The sequence below is a fragment of the Polychytrium aggregatum genome (assembly GCF_025602895.1).
Source record: "Polychytrium aggregatum strain JEL109 chromosome Unknown BJ171scaffold_1, whole genome shotgun sequence".
Lineage (NCBI taxonomy): Eukaryota > Fungi > Chytridiomycota > Chytridiomycetes > Polychytriales > Polychytrium > Polychytrium aggregatum.
The window spans coordinates 1,544,557-1,559,555 of NW_026516203.1; the positions used below are offsets into that span (position 1 = coordinate 1,544,557).

General features: G+C 56.9%; 5 protein-coding genes across 5 annotated transcripts; 2 read left to right on the forward strand and 3 right to left on the reverse strand.

Annotated features, from left to right (window-relative positions):
* Window positions 1-133: 133 nt before the first annotated feature.
* On the forward strand, window positions 134-6,248 carry BJ171DRAFT_609452 (uncharacterized protein; the record flags this gene model as incomplete). The annotated part of the gene is made up of 16 exons (XM_053115257.1): window positions 134-408; window positions 616-676; window positions 864-881; window positions 1,044-1,241; window positions 1,364-1,510; window positions 1,670-1,835; window positions 1,919-2,008; window positions 2,096-2,298; window positions 2,383-2,583; window positions 2,723-2,878; window positions 3,028-3,448; window positions 3,716-4,107; window positions 4,214-4,991; window positions 5,126-5,235; window positions 5,412-5,490; window positions 5,646-6,248. The coding sequence occupies 16 exons, from the start codon at window positions 134-136 to the stop codon at window positions 5,837-5,839; spliced, it is 3,489 nt and encodes a 1,162-aa protein (XP_052971997.1). The 3' UTR covers window positions 5,840-6,248.
* BJ171DRAFT_485565 (ubiquitin-conjugating enzyme/RWD-like protein) lies at window positions 5,995-7,853 on the reverse strand. Its single transcript, XM_053109121.1, has 6 exons — window positions 7,733-7,853; window positions 7,437-7,503; window positions 7,286-7,321; window positions 6,937-7,079; window positions 6,670-6,803; window positions 5,995-6,427 (listed from the first exon to the last, which is right to left on the reverse strand). Exons 1-6 carry the CDS (start codon window positions 7,776-7,778, stop codon window positions 6,353-6,355), a joined length of 501 nt encoding a protein of 166 aa, XP_052971998.1. The 5' UTR covers window positions 7,779-7,853; the 3' UTR covers window positions 5,995-6,352.
* Window positions 7,854-8,255: 402 nt separating this feature from the next.
* Window positions 8,256-9,190, reverse strand: BJ171DRAFT_418261 (uncharacterized protein; the record flags this gene model as incomplete). The annotated part of the gene is made up of 2 exons (XM_053107334.1): window positions 8,256-8,767; window positions 8,908-9,190. The coding sequence occupies 2 exons, from the start codon at window positions 9,188-9,190 to the stop codon at window positions 8,256-8,258; spliced, it is 795 nt and encodes a 264-aa protein (XP_052971999.1).
* Window positions 9,191-9,689: 499 nt separating this feature from the next.
* Window positions 9,690-11,631, forward strand: BJ171DRAFT_485568 (CDP-diacylglycerol--serine O-phosphatidyltransferase). The gene is made up of 7 exons (XM_053109122.1): window positions 9,690-10,006; window positions 10,249-10,365; window positions 10,486-10,612; window positions 10,784-10,907; window positions 11,057-11,124; window positions 11,246-11,287; window positions 11,371-11,631. Exons 1-7 carry the CDS (start codon window positions 9,849-9,851, stop codon window positions 11,440-11,442), a joined length of 708 nt encoding a protein of 235 aa, XP_052972000.1. The 5' UTR covers window positions 9,690-9,848; the 3' UTR covers window positions 11,443-11,631.
* A 299-nt stretch (window positions 11,632-11,930) lies between these two features.
* BJ171DRAFT_485569 (Alkylglycerol monooxygenase) lies at window positions 11,931-14,347 on the reverse strand. The gene is made up of 3 exons (XM_053109123.1): window positions 13,639-14,347; window positions 13,050-13,464; window positions 11,931-12,882 (listed from the first exon to the last, which is right to left on the reverse strand). Exons 1-3 carry the CDS (start codon window positions 13,894-13,896, stop codon window positions 12,122-12,124), a joined length of 1,434 nt encoding a protein of 477 aa, XP_052972001.1. The 5' UTR covers window positions 13,897-14,347; the 3' UTR covers window positions 11,931-12,121.
* Between the last annotated feature and the right edge of the window lie 652 nt (window positions 14,348-14,999).

Below are 14,999 nucleotides of genomic sequence, written 5' to 3' on the forward strand. Positions count from 1 at the left end.
GGCCCGCAATTTGGCGGGAATCGGGTGTGTGCCAGCGCAAGTGCCCAGGGAGCGGACTGGCCAAGAAAGCCGACTTTCTTCGTCCCACAACCACCCCTCATTATCAACCAGCTTGGCCGGCACCGACTGCACCATGGAAACCGATATCTCCAAGAACACGGGCGTGCTCGACCGTCCAGACGGTGGGGCCAGCATCTACCAGCAAATCGACATGCTCCGAGACCACATTGATCGCGCACAGCCGCCCGAGAAGCCTCTGCCTGTGATGGCATCGCATCGAGGCCGACTTTTCTCGGCTGCCTCGCAGCTGTGGCTCCTCTTCGTCTATCTTCTGCGAGATGCGCGCAAGAATAAGCGCCCGCTGCTCATGGGATGCACCGCAATCGCCCTCGTTGTGGCAATTCTCAGGTGAGCAGCCCAAGACGCTGTCGGGGGTGGGTGCTCGTCGATCGGATCTGCAACTGGAGCTCGGGCTGCGGAGAAGTGCGTTCCCACGCAAGTCGGTGCTTGACCCAGCGGCAATATCGCTGCGTCGGTGCGAGGCAAAGGCCACCACTTATCCGTAGTTCGGGCCCATTCGATCCCTGGTGCACTCAATGCTGCCTAAAACCAAAGTGCCGCACAAGACTTTGTCTCGAAGGCACCTCTCATCTTTCTCAAGCTCTCGGAAGACATTGTGAGTTATCCGTCCGTTATCGAGGGTTCCAGCCCATCAGCCAGTCGGCTTAGAAGCCAGGAAGCATGTTTCCGCAGCCAAATCCTGCACTCTCGTATCTGATGCGGTTCGATACCAGCGAGCTTGATCCCCCCCAACTCGATACGTTGCTGGAACTAACGAATGGTTCTTCGCCCACGCTCTGCAGATCGGAGAATACGATTTGGTTGGTGTTGCCGGCAACCCGAGGGGGACCTGTGCAGGAATACGAATTGGGCCTGCGCTCTGCGGGATATGCTGTTTCTGCACATGCGTCTAGGCAGGGAACAGGATTGACATCTGATTGCCACCCGGCCTGGACTCTAAATAATCCATTTTGGCCTGCCAGCTCTGCGTCGGCCAATCGACGTCGGCCCAGCCGATCCCTCTTCTCAACTTCACTTCGCTGAACGCGGCACTGGACGGCACAACCTCACTCGAGGGTGCATCGCCGAGATGGCTGTTCCCGTCAAGAATCAGGAACAGTCAAAATGCGTCGGACTGGAAGCATGCCTATCTGCTTGTCGTTGACTTTGAGCTGGAGAAGGTGAGCAGACAGCGGCCTGAGTTTGGATCGACATGTGGGCTCATCTCTGGACGTCCTGAGGCCACTTCCTCTTTGTCCAAGAACGTTCCAAACTCAACCATCCTCGGCTTACGCTCGGCCAGCGAATCGGTCTTGCCAGTTCTTGGCCGTACCAAGAGCTGTCGCAAGGTCAGATCTCGATCACAGCGTCGCTCCTTCCGCAAATCCACGTCGAGCCCAACAGCAACCAAAACGCAACCGTCCAACTCGCGCTTGCAGACTATCTCCAGGTATAGGGCTTGTTCTCGTCGCTCAGCGTTTTTGACGATGCAAGCTCTACAGAAACAGCGCTACGTAGCTACGAAAGTGGCGTTGGGGGAGGGCAAGAGTTGCCGAGTCACCTCGTCTGGCCCTGATACGACTCAGTGCTGATTCTTGCCCGTATTCAGCTCAGCTTGCCATCCCTTGGTGTCGCAGGACAGGGCGGCCCTTCCCAAAGCTTTGATGTCCTGAGTGCTGTACTGCCACCCGGATCCAACTACACCCTCAGTCCGCTCTTTGTTTCTCTGCTGAATCCAACGCTGGCCAACACGATCAGCGAATCGTTTTCAAAAGGTGTGCGTGTTGTTCCGGAAGCCATCTTTGATTGACCCGTGCCTAGTGCTGATAATTGATCATTGCTCTGTGTCCCGGAGCAGATTCATCTGGAAATTACATTGTCGATCAGAACGGCGTCACAAACTTTGTCAACAACTCGCCTCAATACCAGTTCAACAACAGCTTCGTTGGTGAGTACGGCTGGCGCCACCACTCGGATGAAGCCATCTCATGCGCTAACCCCACATGCGGCTGCATCGGTTCTTTCCGCTGACAAGTCATGGATGGCCTTGAGTCTCCATTCGGAAAGTATCCCAGCAGCATCGGCAATGTCATTCTGATGGACTATCAGACTGCGCAAGCCTGGGGGCAAAACATTCTCGTTCAGGCACAAAACGACAGTGTCCTGGGACTTGTGCTCTCGCTCTCGCAGTCTCCGAATGGCACGAGCGGGTTTGATCCATCAACCTTCCGCCTCAAGGTGAGTGTGTTGGCGAGCATGCGTTGTATACATCCCTTCAATATGTTCTCGCACTAACGTGCCATCATGGCGCTCTCATCACAGGATTACACGATGCTGGTTTCGATGATGATGGCAGATCGCGTGCAAAGCTACCTCGAGGATGCCACCGCAAGGGTCGGGGACCTCATTTCATTCTCGAACGACGTTTTCCTGCGGCTGGGCACCGACTACCCCATGCGATGCTACGATTTGCTATCAAACTCGTTGGATGTCACGGATTTGTTCCGAGTGTACTTTCAGCAGGTAACCACACTGGAGCCAAGGTTCATTTGGTGGCTGCGCTAAGGAAGAGACAATCACGGCCATACCCTGTTTGTTGCAATCACACTGCTTTCGTCTGGCTCATGGACATTCGCTACCGCTTGTCGCTGTTTTCTTCCAGGCCCTGCTCGTCGTTGTAATCGTGCTCGTGTTTCTGGGATGCCTGGTTATCTACTCAGTCCTCCTGACCAACGTGTCCGAAAAGACATATGAGTTTGGAATGCTTCGGATGCTTGGCATGTCTCATGGGCATATTGTCAATCTACTGATCTCGCAGGTATGGCTGGGTCTGCTGCACCTGGATTGTAGACAACCAAGGATGTCTTGGAAAGATCACCCGACACGCTGCAATACTGACAATATTGTGCTATCACACACCGACTTTCAAACGGTGCCTTTGCCGAACATCGCTTTGAACCCTGCAAGTATCTGTTTTTGGCAATTCCAGGCGTCAGCGTTGGGCTGTTGGTCGGATTCCTGATCTCGCTTGGAAGCAACGGCTACATATTCTCGTTGACCAGGATCGTGCTCGCGCCTGGACTGGGTGCCGTCCCCATCGCCCTCGGAGCTTCCATGGGTTTTGCCTTCCCACTTATCGGCATTACTGTGCCAATCCAACGTGCCTTGGGCAAGACTCTGCGCGATTCGCTCGACATGTTCCACCACATGGCTCTCCAAACTTCGGCAACAGTCCAGACAATGGAGAGCCTTGGCGTGAGTCCGACCCATTCACTGCTCGCTCTGGTTGTCGTCGGAGTCGGGCTGCTAGTGTACTGCGGATCTCCATTGGCGTTTGTTCTCGGCGACACCAGTCTGTTCTTCACGATCATGACGACTCTATTGATAGGTACGTTGCTAGCATACCCAAACACGAGGACAATATGCTGGTCAACCGACAGAGGCGGCAGGCTGGCAGATACCGTGAGAGCTGCCGCCGTCTGTACGGCGTCCTGCATGATGAGACGCGCAGCGGCGCAGAGCTGTTCAGCTTGTATCTGTTGTTCAGGCTGCGCTTGGGCATTTTGGAACTGCCTTCTCCAGATGCATGTCATGGCTCTGGAGGTTTCTTGATCGACGACTGACACATCTCATCGCTTTGACACGCCGATAAAAGGCCTGATCATCGGACTAGTGGTCATCGGGCACGCACTTCAGCATCCGCTTGAACATGTGCTCGCTTTCTGCATCATATGGGGCGCCGATCGACCCCTTCACAGCGTCGTCAGCAAGAACTTGACCGTCCACCGGTCGACCAACTCGACGGCGTCGCTCATTTTCTCTCTGTGTCTTGCATTCATTATCTTTGCTGCTGCCATGTTTGATCTGCAATCCAGCTCGTTTTCAGAACAAATCGAGTGGTCGCAGGGATCGAACGTCGTTGTTTCCAGCAGCAGCATCGGCACTCCTCTAAACGCATCGGCCCTGCGAGAATATTTTACGTTGCTGCAGAGCGGCTCGTTGGAGGACCGTGACCCTTCCGTTGTCGAAAGCTTCAGCTTCGCCTCTGTAAGTTCCGTCGGCTGTGGTAAAGCGGCGTCAGAGCGACATTTGGCGATTCCGCGAGACAGCATGCATCCATATCCACTTTTGGCTTACCTGTCGCCCCTTGTAGTTCCCGATGAACCAGGAAGCTGTCCTGTCCTCATCTCAGCTTCGCAGCTTGGTCTCCATTTCGGCCTTCACGGTGTCGGTACAGATTACCGCACTCGAATCCAGCTTTCTCAGCTCCGTCAACTCTCGGTACTATGTTCCCTCGGCGACAGACGAATCCCTCAGCTTTCCAATGACCAGCTCGGGCAAGCCCGATATTTTCCAGACACTCTACAATCCCTCTGCGCGCGCCATGCTGCAGGCACCGCTCGACCCGCCGCTGCTCTCTGATTATGTCGCAACGGTCGATACTCAGTTCATGAGCCACTTCCAGACGACGCCGCTGATACCAGTGATCATTGCGGACTCTCTCAAGAACGACATCATCACCGTCAACCAGCATTTGATTCTTGACTTGTCGGTCAACTCGGCCCAGGCATCGGACAAGATCTTCATCGTCAAGCCGATAGCTGCCGTGGAAAAGCTCCCCGGGTTTCCCTCTATCATACAGCAGTCCACGTCAAACACTCCCCTCTTCGTCACCTTCAGCGACTATGCGTTCCTGCTCAATGTGTCCTATGGCGCCTCGTCTCTTGCTCCGCCAAGCAGTGGAATCTCGGTTCCCGTCCAGCGAGCATTTGTCAATATCCGGGACTCGGCTTCAGCAGACCAGAAGCTCGCTGTGGTCAATGACCTCAACACACTCGTCACCGGCAGCACCTTCACCGTCACCACGCTGGATCAAGAAGTCAGTGTTACTGCGGCAACATCAAGCAGTATCTTGGTCATTTTCTATATTGGTATGGGTGCATCCGACCATCCCATCGACCCATGTTACCAAGCCGCCCGAGCCGACTGGCCGGATGCAGAGTGTATCAGCGATCGAATGTGTGCTAACAGCAATTCTCTCGGGGATGGCGTTTCACTTGCATAGTTTCTTTCGTGGCTGTGATCCTGTGCTTCATTGTTCTCTGGGTCACATTCCTGGAGAACATGCGAAGCAGCTCGTGGGAACTGGGGGTGCTCCGATCAATCGGGTTGGAGGTGAGTCTGGCTTGCATCCCGGCAGTGACCGTCGACTGGGCTAGACTCTTGCGACTGATGGCGCTCGCTGATGGGAATGTGGGGGAGGGTGCCCGTGATTGCCTTGGATACTGGAGCCAACCGACTCTCTCGTGTACCAAAATCCCGCTGCCACTGTGGATACATGTGATTCGTAGAAGCTTCAAATCGTCAAGATATATGTGTATGAGGCAGTCTCCCTGCTACTGGCATCGATGCTGGTTGGCACAGTCGTTGGTGAGGAGCCGTACCAGCGCAATGTCGTGGCCGGTGCTTTCGTCATGTATATCTTTGCGTTCCTGGCGGCGGCGGCGGCAGGCGGTTGGCGGCGCAAACCTGTTTCTCCTGGCTCACCACCAATCCAACCCAACCCAACCTAACCCAACCCGCAGGCCTACTCACCTCCGCGACGCTGAATCTGCAATTCACAACATTCCTGGACCTCCCCTTTGACTTCAGTTTCCCGCTCGGATTGTTCATCTTTACTGTGCTGGTCTCGTTGTCGGTTGGCGTGCTGGCGTCGGCAATCCCAGCCAATGCCTACAACCGGATTCATGTTGCGCAGCTACTCAAGGGGGGTCTGTAGAAAGCAGGCTCGCTTGTTCACGATGCTGGTGGCATCTGTCCAAGCAAACAACGGCGGAACCCAATGGATGACGCATGGCCGAGCATCCGACTCGCTGATTCTGAATATGTTATCGGCCACCAAGACACTATCGCATCGAGTCAGCACAGCACCGATGGGCAGAGAGAAAACAGAGTGGATCTATTTCGCTTCTTCAAAGCAGCAAAAGGGAATCGCCAGACGAGCAAGAGGGAGGGGGTCGGGATCTCGCATAAATATAAATACGCTCAATACAAAGTACAAAGGTATGAATGGATAGGAAAGAAGCACAGAGTCGAAAAGAGAGGCAAAGATAGGGAGTGAAGTGGAAGTTGTGTACACGAAAAGTAGGAACATAAACAGCCACGCCAGAAGTAAACCACAAATTCCCACGGTCATCGACGACAAGCTCAAATATACAGAAGGGATGGTCGGTGGGCCTCCCTCGCTGCTTCATCTGGGGGGTGTTTGCCTGTTCAGTCATCATCCCGCAACCTAACCCTCTATGCTCCTTCGGACAATCCGCTGCACCTTCTTCTTGAAGAGAACGGGATCGTTTCGCCACTCTTTCTGCTCAGGCAGCCGCAAAAGGCAACACGGAGAACGGGGTGCAGTTTGTTAGTAACGTTCGTCAAGGAGGAGATGCGCAAGCGGGGATGATACGTGCACTGGGCCAAAGACAACAGGACAGGCTGCACACACGAACGTGCCCAGCCGCAAACGTGGCGGCAGGCGCCAGATCGGCGAGTCAGGCGGGGAGCGGGGAGACAGTCCCGTGCCAGAATCACACGATCCAGGAGGCTGATACGTACTCCTGCCTCGATGTTGGCGGGCGATTCGTCGTTGGGGCTGCTGAGCATCGAGATCACGCTGATGATGATGGTTTCGACGGTATGGATAGGAAGCCATCGTTCCGACGCCTGCTCGTAGCCGTACTTGTCATCGCCTTGGGTGTCGTGGGATTGAGAAGGGTTAGGCTCACGCCACAGCAGTCGCCCTCCTGTTCTGGGCCGTGCGGTTGTGTCGAGCATTCTGAACACACTCTGAACACACTCTGAACACACACATTGAACACCTACCTGGGGCGTGGAGAATGGAGATGCAGACATCGCCGTTGGGATACACGTTGGGATGCCACATGTCGCTGGTGAATTTCATCGTGGGCGGCATCATCGGATAGGATTCGGGGAAGGACAGGCGGGCGTTGAAGAAGCCGCCCTCGCTGCAGGGTCCAAAGCAAAGCAGCATAGCGCAGTGCATTGCGTTGTATTGCATTGCGGACGAGATCGACACGAATATCAGCCACAGCACAAGTGATGCCGAAAAAAAAAGGACAGGTCCGGGCGCAGCGACTGCGGCGGGGCTGTCGGCGACACACCACCACCAGCGCCAGCACGACAACGGAGAACGGATGGGCTCGATACTCACTAGAGCGTGCCTTCGGGTCCGACAATCATCACGTCCCTGTGGTGGCGGAAATGGGAGGAGGATGAACACAGCCGCATCAATGGCTCCAAGGATACACGATTGTCAAGCACAGCCAACGCCGTGCCGATAAGCAGCATTCCAAGACGCATACCACTCGTAGACATTGCTGTCGTCAACCAGGCCAGCGGAGAATCCTTGGGCGGGGTTTTTGTTGAGGTCTACCAATGAGGAGCAGAGGGAACGTAAGTGGGTGCGGGGAGGGAACAGTCGGGTCCGACAGGGAGAGGAATCGAGCCCCATTGCCAGGATCGCTGCGAGGGCCGAGGCGATGGCGTAAGGACTTTCCAGCCGACCGAATACAGCCAAGGACCGGCGAGCAGACGATCGCCTGGGGTCGCACTCGGCGGGGGGGGGAGCAGCAGCAAAGCAGCACAGGTGGCAACCGACCTCGAAGCTGCTTGCGGAGAAGGAGGGCCGACTGGGATTCCGCCATGGTGCTAGACAGAGAGGCAGGGAGGGGTGCTCAGACAGAGGAGGTGGGAGAGTGCTGCGATGAAGCCGAGGCGATCGCCGACGAAGGTTGGTCCGAAGGCGGTCGTTCGGGCTCGGGGAAGGGCGGCGAGCGGCGAGCGGCACTCCAACCGCATTCGAGCCGGGGGCTGTGGGGTGGGCGCCACCGGCAGATGACACCAGACGTCAACGGCGAGCGGCCTGGTCCAGACAACCAGGTTCCGGCGAATGAGGTGTTTGGGTGAATGGATCGTGTCGGCGTCAAAGTGTGGCAGCCAGGCGAGCAGTGACTTGCAGGCAACCAGGTTTCCGACCACCTCGCAGTCGCAGGGCCCCGATACATCAGCAGCTGTGCACACCACAGGCCTCCCAAACAATTTCGACAGTTTATTTTACTCCGCGAGCTGCTTTTTGCTCCATCAAGCCAACACTGCCGTGGCACCGCCGCCACCCGGTCCCCCTACTCTGCCTCGTTCGAGCCATCCTCATCGCCTAGACCGTCCCCATCGCCATCCTGGGCATCGTCGCTGTCCGAGCGATCGCTGTCTTGTGCTCGCCGTCGGCGCGATCGGTGCCTGCTATTCCAGCCCGGTCGATAGGTTCCCGTATCGTCTTTTGCATCGACACGCACAAAGACGAACGTTCGGCAGCGCTTCAGCTGCAGCTCCTCGTTGTGGTCCTTGCTGATGCCCTCCTGGAACCCAATTGTGCGCCGATGGGCATATCCCGGGTAGATTTGCGGCACAAACTCGAAGGACGTTGCGCACTTGAGCAGCCCCGTCATCTGTGCCAACTTCTTGATGCGCCACGACTCGTATGGCTCTCCCTCCTTGAGGGTCACATGGATTTCTCCGTCAACGGGATCTTGGTATGTCGTGCGTGACTTGAGGAAGGGCAGGGCGCTCAGGAAGAACGACGACAGCAGCTCCTGGTTGATTTGGATGTTTCGATCCTGGTCCTTGATGCCAGCGCCTTGTCAAATCGATATGTAGCGCATCAGTAGCGATAGTGCAGCCATGCTCACTGGAGGAATCTGAAAACGATGGCTTCCCCGGCATCTTGCACGGCGATATCCCACGTCGGATCCACCCAGACCACAGCGGCGAGCGTACCTGCATGCGGAAAGTTGAAGACAATTTTGTCAAAGCGCTTGTTCCGGAGCTTTCTGTAACCCTCGAGCTTTGTGGCATCGATGCCAAAGAGCACAGCGCCGCCAGAATCGGCCACGGCCTTGATGTTCCGGGCTGCGTCCGGATATTTCTCCATGACGATCTTTTCCGAGTCAAACACTGTCGCCGTCAACAGAGAGCGTGGGACGATTTCGACCAGGGCTCTTGCAAAGCTGAGGTTCCCTTCGCCGACGAGCAGAATCGAGTCGCCGTCCTGGTAGGGCATCGTTGGCGGGATCCTGTGCTTGGAGGGCCGCTGATCGCGGGTGGGGGCGGCTTCTTCGACTGGCACCAGCTCGGGAGCCTCCTCAGTCTCATCGCTTGCCTCGATCTGATCTACGCTGGTCTCGACCGGCCCTTTGGATACGGGGCTGGCATGTTCGTTGGGCCTGGCTCCGTGCCGTGAGTTGTGGGAGGGATTTGATCGTTGGTTTGGCTTCTGGCTCGGCTTCTGGCCCGCCTTGGCGGTGTGCTTGCCGCCGGCCTTTTGCTTGGCGTTCTGGGCACGGACCTGCAGCAGGTTGCGCAGCGAGTTCTTGAGCTTGGGCATCGTGCGTGCTGATGCCGTCTGCCGGTGTTCTCGGGCGGTCGTGGTCTTGTCGCTGCTGGCCGCGATCTTGCCGGTGTTGGTCTCGGCCAGATCGCTGGAATTCTCGGCTGCTGGGTGCGCAGCACGGTTCGATTGCGATTTTTTTGGCGCTTTGGCAACACCCGCCCGCTGCCAACAAAGCTCTCTGTCCGTCGTCTGGCCTGCGAGCGCTATCTTGCCCGGCCGCTGCGATCCCATCTGGCTGCTGCTATTCCGTCCGGCTCGTCTGCTGCGTCGCTGTCCTTGCCTGCGCCGCCTCTCCTTTGTCCATCAAGCGCTCTCGAGTCCAAACGGAATGTCTCGCCGCACGCCAGCCGCCTCTGCCGACCCCGTCGGCGGACAGCCCAGAGATGTCCACAAGCCCGTGCCCAAGCGAACTCGCCATCAGCCCCGCTATCTTTCGCTAGTCCGAGGACTCTTCCTGGCCGACATTGTGACGCTCTGCAACAGCGCGTAAGTGCATACCGGCTTCGGGCGCCGGGCTGCTCCCAGGATCTGCGATGATGTCGAGGGAGGGAGGAAGTCTCGATGGCAACTTCAAAGGTTCGACACAACGGACGAGTTGGCGCTGCATGGCGGCGGACTCGCACATTGACTGACTTTCCTCTTGATGCCAACGGCTCTCTGCCGACGAACGATCAATTGCCGCTTCAATTGTGACTGCATCCGCTACGGCTCCCTTGTTTCCGCTCCAGCTCGGGCTGCACCTCGATCCTGGCCTCTCTGAAATACGTCACGACCCAGAACGAGTGGTTCCTCTATGCCGCCATCTGGCTGCTTCCTGCGGCACTGTTCTTTGATATCATCGATGGGTAAGCTCGGTGCGTGTGTTTGCAGTACTTGCGTAGTGATGCAGGCGACTACCACTCGATCGCTGGTCCTACCCAACTTTGTGCTCACAACCCTCCGCCTCGTTTATCATACCGTACCAGCAAAGTTGCACGATGGAGAGGCACCGAGTCCCAGCTGGGACAGGAACTTGATTCTCTCGCCGATGTCATCTCGTTTGGCGTCGCTCCCGCCGTACTTGGCTTTGCCGTTGGGCTCCAGGGCCTGTGGGTATGTGTGAATGTTGGTCAAGCATTCGGCAGCCTTGTGCCGGTGCAGAGATATGTTGGATGCTTGCACAATCAAGCAACTCCACTGGATAGATCTGCAAACAACACTTGCACTCTGGATTATCCCCGAACCATGCAACGAGCTAATCCCTCGTGCTGACTCAAACAACAGGATCTGCTCATCCTCCTGTACTTTGTCAACTGTGGAGTCGCTCGTCTGGCCCGATACAACGTGACGGCCATCACAAACAAGGACCATACTGGAAAAGTCCGATTCTTTGAAGGAACACCCATTCGTATGGCCCAACAGCAAGGCTCAGCGGAGCACATGCAGAGCGAATGGATCAGAGCGGCATGAGCGGCAGATCGAGAAGCGGGTGGTCGCGTATGAATGCCAGAAAGGCAGCCCCCGGTCCAGCACTCACACTAAACCTCCTCGTTCTAGCCACAACGGTCTTGATTGCTCTCCTGATTGCGTATCTATCTACGATCGGTCTCATTGGCGACGTCTCGGTAAGTACCCGGTTGACCTGGGACCGTCGTGCCTTTTTCCGATCCTCAGTGTGTTGTTGGGAGAGAGCATAGAGTCACAATCGCTCGGGCCGGCGCAGGTACTGATGTAATCCATCCACAGCTGCCGGGCGGCAAGTTTATCTTTGCTGGCTGGACATTCCATGTAAGTCATTCGCGAGCCACGGCTGGGTGACCTGTCGTTCTGCCCGATGCGAGCTGACACAGCCGATGACTCGCAATCCCTAGCCCTTTGTCCTGGTTTACGCTATCAGCGGCACAGCACAGATCAGCAAGAATCTGCGGATACCCAAATTCTGAGTGAAGCTCGCGCTGATGTCTCTCGACAAGATGCTGCGGTCAAGTGCGGGTTTCTGTGAACGGAAACCGAGCCAGGGATAGGTAGCCATGCGGTCTGGTGCAATCCTGTCCGATGCCGCGATCGCCTGCTCCTCTGCCAGCGGACACTCGCACCTTTGCTCAATAAAGAGTATCCGAAATCAAGCGACATACACAGTTTGCCAAGAACGGGCACGTCCGCGGCCTTTCGAAGAACTATCATGCAGTGTGGTCGCTAAATGGGAGGACGCGCATTTACAGCTCGATTGGGCCCGAGACTACAATAGCCAGCATTCTGTTCGGTGAGTGCACTCTAGCTGCTCACTTCAATCCAAGCGGAAGCCATGGTGCCAGCGCCATGTGCGATTGGGCCTTGTCTGGCGGGAGTGACGATGCTGCCAACGCGAACGATCCCTCGCCTGCAACTGAATCGATGATCCGTTCGTGAAAGCGATATACTCGGAAGCAAGCGAGTTGTACAGTTTGTCGTATTCAATGGTAAAAGCATCGTATGAGATCGGAAGTACCAAGAGGAGTAGTCGCAGTTGTGGGTGCGGTGGCAGAGCAATGACAGCGTGGCGATGAGGTGCTCGGCGATTGTAAGAGTACAAACGGGCACCAGAGCATCCAGCGAACATGGAAATATCCCCGCAGCTACTGCTCACTGGGTCTTGGGTTTGTTGCTGGCCCAGTTGCGACCTCGGCGGATCAACTTGGAGCCAATGTAGACCCCGCTGCCGAGGTAGAATGCCTGGAGCAGCTGCAGACCCAGTCGACCGGACGCTGGGATCGAAGAATGGCCCTTGGCGGCCTCGAGGAGAGCGCAGCCGACGACGTTCTTGACGAGTTCGATGCTGAGGGCATCGGGCTGGGCGTCGTAGAGCGCCCCGGTCGAATAGAAGCTGATGCCAAGATAGCCCGTCACAAGGCGGATGGCCGACAGCGACAGAGTCGACGCCTTTTCAAAGAACAGGGCCGAGAGGCCGATGGTGGTGACGGCATGGAGCCCGTTGTAGACGGCGAGGTCCAAGGGAAGCTCGGGGTCGTATTTGGGAGGTGGGTTGTGGCGGTCGATGGGAGGCAGCTCCGAGACCAAGCCGGTGCGAGGGGTGCCGGGGTGCCATCCAGGTCCATAGACAAGTACCTTGGCCTTGTTGATCCAGCCGGGAGTCTGGTAGGCGGTCTTGAGGATGTGGACAAAGTGATGAGTCTGGACGGTGATGGGGTTGAAGGTGTTGATGGGATGGACCAAGCCGTAACGCACAGGCTCTTCGTCTTCCTTGCGAGCAACCACCTGCGGATAAACTCGCTCGGGCTCGTAAGTGCCGAAGAGGCGATCCCAGATGATGAGCGTGCCGGCATAGTTCTTGTCGACGCAGTATGGGTTCCGGCCGTGATGAACTCGGTGAGAAGACGGAGTGTCTGGAAGCGACGAAGAGCATTCAGTTTGCCATGTCAAATGCAGAGCTCAGGGCCCAAGGTGAAGCAGCAGTAGCGAAGGTCGTCACTCCATCTTGGCCGGCCAGCTGGTGCAAAATCGGCTGTCGAAGCCAAAGCCGATGAGATTGTTTCGATGGAGACCAACTTACTGATGATATACTCGAGGAATCCAAGGTGAGGAACAACCTCGGTATGGATCCAGTACTGATACAGCACCGTCAGTTGGCGGTGGACGAAGAACATTGAAGGAGGAATGAACAACGCCGCGGGCAGATAAAATGCCCACGAGGTCAGCTGCTGGAAGATGGACTGGCGGAGAGCCGTCGACTGGTTGTAGTGCTCCGACGAGTGGTGGACGACATGGGCGGCCCACATGAAGTTGACTTCATGGGCCATGCGGTGGAACCAGTAGTAACCCAGGTCGGCAGCCAGAAAGGCTGCGATCCAAGTTGGGAGGCTGGTGGGATCCAAGCCGTAGACTCGGAAGTGGTCCCAGACATAGATATATCCAAGCGTTTCGATTTGAGGAATGAAGAATTTGGAGATGGTGTAGAGACTTCCAGCCTGCGAGACAGACAGCGGTGTTGGGAAGAATCGTCACGCCAGCGAGTCAGTTGCTGTTCCGGGTGCCGACGAGAGCATAGGAGGGGAGGGCAGACGACGAAGCAAAGGAAGTTGCGCGATGGAGCGGATCGATTGCGCTTGGATGCCCCTGGCTTGGAATGGGCCGGCGCCTACCGTAATACTGCCGACGATGTCGTTCATCCGCCACTTGGCCGTGGCCCACGACCCGTCATCGCGCTTGAGACCCCGTCGATCAAACAGGAGGTAATAGACAAGCTCGAGCGAGATAGTAACGACAAAGGAGGGGATGGCCTCCTGCGTGTAATCCGGGATATCCTCGAGCGAGGTGAAGGTCGTGCGCGAGGGCGAGACGATGTAGAACAGCCGCAGGAACTTTTCCACGGGCAGCGGGACGGACAAGACGGCAGGCATGGCGAGATCAGGGCGGAGGAGGGATCAGGCGGGAGGAGAGCAGAGACATGCATCCGGTACGAGACGGTGCGATATAAAGGGGTCTGAGACGATCACGCTCGCTCGCTTGGCCCGGCGCTGACTCGAAGCGACTGCATCGGCGACGGCTGACTGGTGCCGGCCTTGACCGCTTCCGTTGGCCGATGGGGCGGAATTGTGGCTTTGGGCTATGCCTTCACGTGAAAGGAGTTCATCCAGCGACCTGGTGACCTTGTGGTCGGGCTGCAGTGAACGAGTGCGGTGGCGGATGGCGCTCACCAATGGGTCCTCGGCGACGCACCAGCGATGGCAAGCCTGGCGATGGCCAGATTGTCGACGGCGAGCTCCGTCGATGGTCAGATTGGCGACGGCAAGCGCCGTCGAAAGCGGGATTGGCGATGCCGCGATGGCAGGTTCGCGACACAGCCACAAATCGTGGCGGTGCAGTGCAGCGCACAGCCACGGACATGCTGCGCACGCCACCTCGACATGCGCCACAGCGTGATCGGAACGTGGCGCAGCCGATGCTTGTCCAACCAAACGGCGATATAATCGCGGGGGCGATTTTGCATTCTGCCCAGCGTCTTCCCCTCTCATCCCGAGATATCTTCTTGCCCCGGCCTGCAGCGACAGCATCTGCAGCAGTGATCCGACGGCGGCGTGTTGCATTCGAAAGAAACGATGTGTCCCACTGGTTTTCTTCAGCCTGCTGAATACCCGCTTGTCTGCTCCTCGGCCGCGGACCTGTCCGTGCGGGGATCGACGGCTGTCTCGATGTCCGGGCTGCGATTGCATTGATTTGATGGTACGTATCCTGGTCTGCCGGAGAGCACACAGTCCCTGAGCTGCATCGGCAGCCGGGTCTTGCGGAGGGCAAAGGGCTCGGCGATGTGAACCAAACTGCTACTTTCCTAGCAATTCATGCGGACCAATAATTATCACCAAGATCTCTGAGAGCCCCCTGCCTCGCACCGTGGCGGATCCCGCCCGCTATGAGGCGCCGTGCGATGTGCTTGGCGCCGTCCACCATCTAACCCGATGGCTCGTTTTGCCAATGCACTCAACAGATCCCGATGGCGATAGCG

Coding starts and splice junctions, on each gene's coding strand:
- BJ171DRAFT_485565 (XM_053109121.1), bottom strand. CDS start 7,778: ATGGCGGAATCCCAGTCGGCCCTCCTTCTCCGCAAGCAGCTTCGAG. Junction 7,080..7,285: donor GGACCCGAAGGCACGCTCTA/GTGAGTATCGAG, acceptor TGGACCCTGCAG/CGAGGGCGGCTTCTTCAACG. Junction 6,804..6,936: donor CTCCATTCTCCACGCCCCAG/GTAGGTGTTCAA, acceptor ACGACACCCAAG/GCGATGACAAGTACGGCTAC.
- BJ171DRAFT_485568 (XM_053109122.1), top strand. CDS start 9,849: ATGTCTCGCCGCACGCCAGCCGCCTCTGCCGACCCCGTCGGCGGACAG. Junction 10,007..10,248: donor GTGACGCTCTGCAACAGCGC/GTAAGTGCATAC, acceptor TTTCCGCTCCAG/CTCGGGCTGCACCTCGATCC. Junction 10,613..10,783: donor TTGGGCTCCAGGGCCTGTGG/GTATGTGTGAAT, acceptor CTCAAACAACAG/GATCTGCTCATCCTCCTGTA.
- BJ171DRAFT_485569 (XM_053109123.1), bottom strand. CDS start 13,896: ATGCCTGCCGTCTTGTCCGTCCCGCTGCCCGTGGAAAAGTTCCTGCGG. Junction 13,465..13,638: donor ACATCGTCGGCAGTATTACG/GTAGGCGCCGGC, acceptor TCTGTCTCGCAG/GCTGGAAGTCTCTACACCAT. Junction 12,883..13,049: donor ATTCCTCGAGTATATCATCA/GTAAGTTGGTCT, acceptor CGTCGCTTCCAG/ACACTCCGTCTTCTCACCGA.